Here is a 10,675-nt window from a genome sequence, read left to right as displayed (position 1 = left end):
AACCCGCACTAAAGTGAAAATCTCTCAAAAAAAAAAAAAAATAGAGTGGCTACCAAAACATTTTCTTACAAGTCCTGATGGAAGAGATCTGTGAAAGTGTATCTGTGTAGGTATGTGCATATTGTATGGGTGTGTGTGTCTGTGTATACTGTGAGTATAATGATAAAGTATAAATATGTTTATAATTTGTGGTGTTTCATTTCATTCTATTATTTTATAGGCCAGGGTCCTAAGTATGTAAAAATTTTTATCAATCTACCCCGATCTATGGATTTTGAAGAGGCAGAAAGGAGTGAACCAACTCAAGCTCTGGAACTGACAGAGGATGATATTAAAGAAGATGGCATCGTTCCACTTCGTTATGTTAAGTTTCAGAATGTTAACAGTGTAACTGTAAGTAGTATTTCATGAGGATAGGTTAATGGGTTAAATGTTATCTTCAGTATCATAAGTGAATGTAAATGATCCTTAAAGTTGTGCTTGGCTATTCAGTTTGAGATGAGTGAAATGTATAATGAGCTAATTAAATTTTCTTAATTTTACCTTATTTATTATCCTAAAGAGGAAAGACAGGCTGATTTTTAAATATTTGTGGGTTTTGTCAATTTGTTTATTTTATTTATATGTATGTGTGTGTGTATATATATTTTATATGTATGTGTGTATATATATTTTATATATATATAAAAAATTACATACATTATATATGGCAGCTTTGCTGAAGGTGTATTCTAGAACATTTATACTTAAAAATATTTGTGTTTTTCTTTCAACTGTAGACTATACCATATTCTTTTAGCATTCTCTGTAAAGAATTTAATTATGACTTGTCCATCCCATCACGCTTAATTGTCTTGATTTGTATATGTGGGTGCTTGCCATGACATCCCTGGAGAAGGTGAAAATAGCAAGGCAAACAGTGGAATTAATAGTCCTGTAGAGTACTAGTCTAAATGTTGTACAATTTATTATAGATTGATCCTTACAAAGTATGGAAGGTATTTTTATTAATGGTCTAAGAAAGTTGATTAAACTTTAAGCATGTATATAAGAGATTGTAATTAAGAAGTGATTTTTTTTTTTTTGGTAGATATTTGTTCAGTCCAATCAAGGTGAAGAAGAAACAACAAGAATTTCATATTTTACTTTTATTGGTACTCCAGTCCAGGCAACAAATATGAATGACTTCAAACGAGTAAGTTTGTTTAAATGATATATAGGGGAGGTAAAAAATACAATTTCAAAGGTTTACTTTCACATATTTCAGCAGTCATACTTTCTTTAGCAAGGAAGATCCAAAATCATCATGTCATGAAATTTTATAGGGTTACATTAGAACAGTAAGATCTCCTGATCATATTTTTAAACATCCAACTAAATGGAGTAAAAAATATTGTCTTAACTGATAACAGTGTTTTTTAATGAATGACATTTAAATAAAAGGATAAAAATAATGGTTTGGTTATAGAGAGTAGTTAGGAATAATAGAAAAATATGAATAAGATAAATCATTATTTGAAAGGAATAGTAAGATTTTAAGGTGTTTGCTGATACTAAAATTTGACTATCATTTTTTCTCATGAAAATGTATTTTAAATGATTTGAGTAATCTTTCTTTCTTAAAAAGAATGAACTCCATTTTGATACACCGATATGCTTACCTTTAAACCACGTCTACATGCTGAAAGCGCTACATTTCATCAAGTAAATTTACAATGAATAGGCAGACTCTCTTATTTATCTTTATATATGTGCGTGTGTGCATGTATAAATAGACCCCTCTCGTTTTTTTTTTGTTTGTTTTTTTTTTCTTTTTTTTTTTTTAAGTCACAGCTCTAAGCTTTGCAAAGAATTTGTAGGGTACCTGAGACTGTTAGAAATGAAGACAAATTTATTTCGTACATTCCTGGAATAACTTCTGATTGGTAATATTGTGTTGTCAGAAATGTCATGACACATTTTTGCATAGAAAAACATTGAAAAGTTTGTCATGACTTTTCCGATGACTCAGTAGTTCCCTAGAATTACTTTTAATTATGAAACCAGAGATCATAGAAATGCCACTGAGAGCTTTCCTAGTTCAGGACCCCAGTTTCTATAGATGTTTTAAATGCCTGTCCACACAGGAGGTGTAGGTATACTGTTTTTCATGACTGGTTCTTGAAAGCAGTCTAGGACGTCAGGTGATAATAAGAAATTTCTCTAAAGGTGCAAATTCCAGGAGGAAGAGACTCCCAACAGACCCCCTTTTTGGAAACTGAATTGGGCCTGTACAACATCCTGAGAACTCTTTTACTATTTTCTTGTGGCATCTACAGATCTAATTTCAATTCAGTTACAGAAAAATTCATTAAATTACATCATAATGACCTTATAAATTTGTATGCTGTTTTTATAAAAATCAAAAACCTTAATGATAAACTTCATTTTTCCATACTCATTTTCCTGTCAGTATAATTAACTTTTTTTTTTTTGAAGATTTATTTATTTATTTATTTATTCATTCATTCCTTCATTCCTTCATTTTAATTTGACCAGATAGAGACACAGAGAGAGAGAGAGGAAAGTGAGAAAGCAAGCCACCAGGTCCAGGACTTGAACCGTGGTCGGCCATGTGGGAGTGTCCAGCACCTCAACCACCACACCACCTGCTGGTCCCAGTGTAATTAACTTTTGAGAGCTACAGGAATAATTATGTACTTAGATCTGTTATGTCTAGGTATGTGACATTTGTCTAAGGGCAGGTCAGAAGGAGCAGAGTTTAAAACATCTACATTTTTTGGAATGTAGGAACTTCTAGGAAATATATTTTACTGGGAAAATATGTGAGCAACAAAGATGTTTTGGCTGCCTGCTTTGCTACTTTACCTATAAATTCTCCTGGACTTGGCTTTAACTTTGTCTTGCCTAGTTTGTTAAGTAACTTAATTCTTTCATAAAATCTATTACTGTTAAGTCTCACTTCCTCACAGTATTGATTTGGCTCTAGTTTTCTGTTTCTTACCTCAACTTATGTTATTTCATTTCCAGTTTTTCTATAAGTATCACTCTGACTTGTCTGTCTTACCAGCCTGCTATTCAGTTACAGTATTTTTGTTGGTTTTAATTATTGTCCACCTAATTGTCTGTCTCCACCTCATTGTTTACCTTGTTTTTCTTGCTAGAGAGCATGTGCTATCCCCAGAGAAAGGGAGAGAGAGTTATAAGCATCCCCCAAACAGGACTTGGTCATGCCACAGTCCTTTTTCTTCCATTCTGTCAGGATTTTGGGTATATATGCACACAGGCCCACATGTCTTTCAAGCTGCCAGGGCTGGGATTCAAACTGCAGTTTGCTTTGTGTGAAATCTGGCACCCTTAATTGCTAAGCAATGGGTCTAGCTTCCCAACTCAGTGTTTTTAACTTTTCCCTTATGTAGCCTACTCTTCTTTGACTTCCAGACTTCCTTTGTGTGAGCTGTCTTTAAGATAGCAAAGATGTCAGAGTTTTTTTTTCCTGAGAGTATTTGTGTTTATTTTATAGTAGCCATTTATTTAATCTAGTTTTTTTTTTTTAAAAAAAAACCTTACCTACTTATTTTTGTTCTTCTAAGAAAGATTTTTGTTATAGAGTACATATGCTCACCGGAGAGACAGAGAGAGAAAGAAAATTAGAAAGTGAGAAATCATCCCTCAAGGGGGATGGCCATGCTGCAATCCCTTTCCTCCATTCTCTTCTCAGGATCTTGGGCATGCATGCACACATACCCAGCGTGAGTTTGAAGCCGCTGGGTCCAAGACTTGGAACTGCAGTTGACTATATGGGAGTCCAGCAAGGAAACCATTACACCATCTGCTGGTCCCTTTTTTACCTTATTTAAATTTCTGTAGAGCAGTAGTACTCAAACCCTTAATACTATTAAATATGATTGAGGGCCAAAAAGAATTTGTGTTTATGTGGACTATATTTATGTAATATTTATCATACAAGTGATTAAGACTGAAATTTTTTAAGTATTTACTTATAAATACTAAACCCATTACATGTTAATATTTTTAAATTTAAAAAACATTTATTTATTTAATGTTCTATAGTAGGGCCTGTGTGCTTACCACAGAGAAAGAGGTGAGAAATCGCCTGTAGAGGGAGATGACCGCACTGCAATCCCTTCTCCTTTATTTTCCTCTTGAGATTTCAGGCATGTACGGACATACACCTGGCTTGTTTTTATTTTTCCTTTCCTTTTTTTTTAAGAGAGATTTTTGCCATAGGGTGCATGCACTTGCCAGAGAGACAGTGAGACAGAAAATAAGAAATCACCTCCCAGGGGGATGGCCACACCACAGTCTCTTCTCTAGTCTCCTCTTGGGATTTTGGGCACATATGCATATGCCACTGGTGTGTTTTAAGTCACTTGAATCCAAGATTCAAACTGTAGTTGATTACTTGGGAGTCCAGTGACATAACCCTTACTTCACTTGTTGGTCCCAACCCCCTTGTTTTTCAAGCCACTGCATCTGGGATTGAAACTGCATAGTAAACCATGTGGGATCCAGCCACCTTAACCACCATGCTACCGGGCTGGCCCAGGTTTGTTTGTTTGTTTGTTTTTTAATAAAACCAATTTAGTAAGCAGAGGAGCATTTTTTATAATTTCATTGCTCTCTAGCCTAATGGAGTCCTGTCATTCTGTCTACTTCTGTATTTAGTCACTTATAGTAGAATGTATCATGTAGCCTTCACAAAAATAACCCTGTACACTTGAGAGAGAATGAGACTTAAAGAGGCAAATAACAATTTAGTAGTAGTAGTCAAGTAGTTTTGATCTCACATACTGTCTAAAAGGGTTTCAGTGACCACAGGCTGAACCTCAGTTTGAGAACTGCTATGAAAATAATTTGAATCCTATAATGGACTCTCTTATTGGTGTTCTGATCTCCTTAGCTTTTTGTTTTTAATGTTTGATAACTTAATTGGTTGGAAGATTTCCTTAATAAATATTGTATTTTCTTTAATAGTTTGTGAATGGAATGTGTTCTGCATATATAGTGATTTATTGTCTTGTAGAGTTATTCCTCAAAAGTAAACTGATATTTCACTGTTTTTATATTATGCAGAGCAACAACTTCAGAGTATAAAAAAAAATTAAGATGATTTATGTACAACTGTAATTGGCCAGTTTGATCCTTGTTTAGATAGAGCTGTTTGTTAAAAATTAAAGAGTTTGGTTTCTAGTGAAGGAAATAAAGAGATATGTGGTATAGTACTTTTTAACCTTATAATACTGTACAGCGAGCTTATATTCTTACAGTGTAATATACAAACATGGAAAGTTAATCAAAATGAATCAAAGCTTAGTTTAAGGGTCTCTTCCTCCTCAAAGTATCCTCATGCTTTTCCAGACCAGTCATGGTTTCCTTCTTCCTAGGAATAACTGAGTAAGTATGAGAATATGTGGTGGAAAAAGTGGCCTTGAACTAAGGTGTTTTCTTTTTTTTTTTAAGAATTATTTAATTTTATTCCTCTATTTTTTTTTTTTTCCTTGATGAGAGAGAGAGAAAAGAGAATGAGAAAGTAAGCTAGCAGGTCCAGGACTGGAACCATGGTGGGCTATGTGGGAGTCCAGCATCTTAACTATCACGCCAACTACCAGCCCCTTAATCTAAGTTTTAAACTAAGTTTTAAGAGTACATTGTGGGGGACCAGCAAGTGACGTGGTGGTTAGGGCTTTGGATACTCCCATGTGGCCGACCACAGTTTGAGTCCTGGACCTGGTGGCTTGCTTTCTTGTATTCTGTGTGTGTGTGTGTGTGTGTGTGTGTCTTTGGTCAAATTGAAATAAATAAAATTTAAATTAAAAAAAAAAAAAAAAAGAGTACATTTTGGGGATTGGCAAGTGACTTGGTGGTTGAAGTGCTGGACTCCTACAGGACTGATTATGGTTCAAGTCCCGGACATGGAGACTTGCTTTCTTTTTTTTTTTTTCTTTTATTTTTAGTGAATGCAGATTTTATTCCAAATTGCTTTGTAAACAGCTCAAATACAAGTACCTTTTTGTTTGTTTTAGTTCTTGAGTGTTTTTAATTGAGAGAAGGCTAGAAGTGAACAATTACTTGCCTCTGCTTAAGCATGATGCTACTAAGCCAAGTGAGATGCTGAATAAGAATAGGACTGCTCCTATCAGGCCTAAAATTCTCTTTATTTCCTGATCTCTGCTCATCTTTTCAGCCTTATGTTTTTGTTTTGTTTGTTTGTTTTTATTTAATAAGTGACAGTAGCTAATTTCATAAAAGCCAGCTACCTTAAATTATTTGTGTGGCAGTAAGATTTTCTCTCTTGCTGGGGAGATTGGCCAAGCTTTCTTCATCTAGTTCTTTCTTTTTTTTTTTTAATTTCATTTTCTTCCATACATTCAATCGCATTATTATTTGTCTTACAAAATGGATGTTTAAACAGGTGAACATTTATCCCTAGTACTGTTGATAAAACTATGAAATATCTTCAACAGATAATACCACACCTCTTTGTGCCATTAATGCTTTGCCTCCCTGTCCCTCGGAGACTTGCTTTCTTACTCCCCACCCCCCACCTCTGTCTGGTAAGATTAAAAAGAAGTAACTCCAAATAGAATTAAATAATTCTTTATCAAAAAAAAAAAAGAGTGCATTTTGGGTAGAGGAAAAGATAGCGATGGCTACCCCAGATAGAACAGAACAGTAGGGACTTAACCCGTAAAATGAGAAGGCGCAGGCTTTATTCAAGGGCAAGTTTCAAAATAATGGGCATATATTTTATAGGCATAGGAAGGAATGTTCTGACAGTGTCTTTTTGTAGTAAGTTAAGTCACATGTTTTAATAAATGATAAAGTAGATTCATTGGTTAGCATTTTCAGTTTATGTTTTTGTGTTGTGTGAGTTGTTTCTAGATAATCTTAGTTTTCAGAATGTCATTGACCTCCTTATGTCACTAAGATGACAGAAACTAAGGTAATGCGGGTGAATCTTGGATGTGGATAGAAATGTTAGACCACCTTGCATGCCATTGCAGCTTTATAAAGTTATACTTTCAAGATTTGATAGACTAGAATTCACCTTCCACTTGTGTGTTTTTGGCTCTTGGAGTATCTTGCAGCTTATAATACTTGTTTTTGTAAATGTATTTTTTTTGTGTTGCAGCATGAGATGCTTGGAATCTTAATTGGAAGTAGATATTTTCTTTGCTAAAATATTCTATGTGGATTGCTTTATTTTAATATAAAATTATTAAAATGTAAATGTATAAAAATAAGAAAATGTAGGGGCTTCTGCTTCCTAGGGAATGAGGTGCATGTGAAAAGCAGAGCAGATTTTTATTACTGTAATAAATAGACTTCTCTAAACTGGCCATTCACCATATCAGCTATTTTTGTAACATTTCTGTTTGTTTATTTTTCAGCTTTTTTAATCCAACTCAAATGAACTAAAAACAGAAGATTTTTAAAAATGAAGTAATATACAGATTGACCTTATCTCACTCCACTCCCCTCCTTGCTTCTCTGCTCATCTACTCATCTAGCAGCTGTCTGCTCTCACCCCTCCCATGTTCTGGCCATTGTTGGTGCAAGATTTCTACAGCTTCTGTCACCTGGATCAGCCTGTTACCTAGATTGCCTCAATCATCTCTCTCTTCAAATCTCATCCTAGTCATGTTTCTCAGTTGGCCTTTTATTTTATTTTGGGCTTGCAACTAGGTGCTTTAATTTCATTACCATGCCATTTTGCTCACTGGACTTTTTTTTTTTTAACTTTCTACTATTTCATATTTAATTTTGTACTACATTTTAAGAAGTAACATTGCAGTAAAACTAAAATTGTTATACTTGCTTTTAGATTTAATTACTTGTCTTGATCCTTTATAAAGTTTAAATTTTACTTTTTAAGAAGTAGAGAATCATGAAAAAATTAATCAAAATTTTGATTCTTCTGCTAGTTTAATATATTGCTTAGGTTTTAATTGAGGAGTATGGGTGACTTTTTCTTCTTGGAACTTTTGCCCTAAAATCTTTGATAATTGATGTGGAGAAATCCTCTGCTTTTGCCTACACGAGTAAGCTCAAGGCCAGTTGAAGCACTTATGGACTGAATGTTAGGCTGGGTTAAACTATTAACATAGAAGAACAATGGACTCTATTGAATAAATGTTTGACACTTAATTTTGATATACATAGACTTTGGTTTTTCTGAGGTCTGATAGAAAGTTTTAAGAATAAATAAAAGAGCTTTATGTTGGGGATGAGAATTCATGTTGGAATGCTGAATTTCTTCTTTTTTACAGAGAATACACATTGGCAAGTTGAGAGTTATCAACCTGTGAATCAGTATGCAGATTTGTGTCTTCTACTGTATCACATCTCCTAAAATTTTAATTTTTAATATTAGTGGTTTTGTTTCCTTTTGCTTAATCTAATAGCTGTGTGTTTTGCATTTTCCACATAATTTAATGATCAGTAATGCTCTCTGTTTATTGGCTTAAATTTGCTTGGGATACAAAGAGTACTACCTTTCCTTCCTTCTAGTGGCTTTTAAAACTTGATCGTTTCACACTTACCTATATTCTTTTGTAAAACTCTTTATCATCTTTCTTGCTTATTAGGCTTTCTAACGGTTCTTTGGATCAGAGAGGAGTTCCTTTAAATTAATAAAAGTGGTTTTCCTTACAATAAGAGGAAAAAATAATTTTTAGTATTGTGTGATTGGGAATTCAGTGGAAAGAGCTTTAAAATCTTATCTTACAAATGGCATTGACCCAACTATGTTCTCTTGAGGACCAGACCTGCACTGATGCCCTGTATTTGTTTGCTTGATAGAGACACTATCATTTGGAACAGAATCAGTTTAAAATATGAAAATTACATTTGTGAAATGTACACTGAAATCTTTCTCTATACAAATATAACTTCAGTATTTCACAATTAGGTTTCTTTAGAGGTATTTCTGCTATAAGAAATTATTATCTAATGATAGATTTTAGGTTTGAAGTCAAATTACTTGAATAAAGTATAATTTAAGAGCCTTTTTACAGAGAATTTGTTTTCTAGAATGGGTGGTAGAAACCAAGTTTATTCTTTCTATTTTTGTGCTGACACACTTATAGCAACCAGGACATTTTTTAAAACCCTCCAATGGATGATTTTTATAGGCATTAACAGAAACAGTGTTTAGTCTTCATGAATTTTATAGCCTATTTATGGCAACCAGGGTTTAAAGAAAAAAAGCTAGGCAATATTAGTCATTTTTAATGTTTTTATTGAATGTCTGTATAAGAAAAGTCTTGAAACCTGTCATCTTGTGAGTTTAGCGTATTCTTAATTCCAGATTATTTTGCGATCGACATTTGATTTCTAATTGCCTAAAAATAGTATGCCAAATACATTTTACTCATATAGCTTCATCTTTTTTATTAACTTTTCTAAATTGTCAATCCTGTTTTGAAAAATTGCATTACTTTTTCTTGAAACTGTGTGGGAAGCCAAAAATAGCCTGCATGTATTTTAATTCCTTGTGACTTGGGGTATGGTTGGGGTAAGGCAGGATGTTACAGTTTGCTTCTACAGTGAAAATACACTGCATGCCAAAAAGATTCAAAGATAAAATTAATACCAGGTTTTAAAATGATTACCTTATTAGTATTTTTGAAAGTAACCCATATTTCTAAATCAACAAGATATAAAGTTTTTTGGTTTTATTTTTGCTTTTCTAGGTAGTTGGCAAAAAAGGAGAAAGCCACTAAGATACAGAAGACACTGGAAGACCATGTTGCAATCAGATCTACAGCTCCTGGATAATTGCTTGATTCTCGCCAGAGACTGTCAATGTTTCATTCATTGCCATTACCAATAAATCATTGCTTTTGTTCCGATGATATCACTAGTGTTTCTATTGTAATCTTGACACATGCAGTTGTAAATAAAAGTCACTACTTTTGCCAAGCTTAATTTTTGTCATTCTAAGTAAGTATTTTCTCTCTCTGTGTTTATTTGAAAATTGGCCAGCTTCTAATTTTAGAAGAGACTTAAGTGTCTTGTAGCGTACTGATTGAAAGCCATTTACTTTAGAGGATCCAAACTGTCTTGGGAATTGGGAGTGCACACCTTTCTACCATGCACATAGAATAAGTGATTTCGATAAATGGTTTGGAAAAACTGGCCTTGTTCACATGAGTACTAACTTGTATTTTTATTAATGGACATTTGGGTATCCATGCTCTATAAATTATTTAAATGATAATAGGAATGAACAGATTTCATGAAATGTAACTACTCTTGTCTAAAACAGTTGGTTGATGGGATACACAGATTCTTTCTCATACCAAGATTTTAATACCTTTTGGGTAAACATTAAAATTCAGGTCAGCTGTTTACTAATAGAAAAATGTTGAAATTAGATGTTGGAAAAAATACAGTAAAATGAATTCATGAAATGATGGGAATTATATTAAATCAAGTATTTGTTACCTTAACTACCAAAATATGCAGCGTAAATATATAGAGAACATGGTTTAAGGTTGAAAATAAATTGGCCAAACAGATTCATGCTTAACAGGTCTTTAACAAAAGGCTTGCAAAAAAAAAAAAAAAATCTATTCTTTATTGCTTGTTTTCATATTAGTAATCTAGAAGGAATTGGTGAATTTAATTTTTCAATTTGGGGGTATTT

At 33.3% G+C, this 10,675-nt stretch overlaps 1 protein-coding gene across 1 annotated transcript in view; it reads left to right on the top strand.

The window, feature by feature from the left end:
* The window catches only part of TXNL1 (thioredoxin like 1), a 35,734-nt gene extending 25,780 nt beyond the window's left edge, over positions 1-9,954 (top strand). Inside the window, exons 7-8 of the mRNA XM_006139907.3 lie at positions 1,091-1,195; positions 9,720-9,954. Of these exons, the coding sequence (XP_006139969.1) occupies positions 1,091-1,195; positions 9,720-9,749 (135 nt within the window). The 3' untranslated portion in view covers positions 9,750-9,954. The remainder of the gene's footprint in view (positions 1-1,090; positions 1,196-9,719) is intronic.
* Positions 9,955-10,675: the final 721 nt, after the last annotated feature.

Source organism: Tupaia chinensis, unplaced genomic scaffold (genome assembly GCF_000334495.1).
Source record: "Tupaia chinensis unplaced genomic scaffold, TupChi_1.0 Scaffold000012_1, whole genome shotgun sequence".
Classification (NCBI taxonomy): Eukaryota; Metazoa; Chordata; class Mammalia; order Scandentia; family Tupaiidae; genus Tupaia; species Tupaia belangeri.
This window is presented reverse-complemented; position numbering and strand designations above follow the sequence as displayed.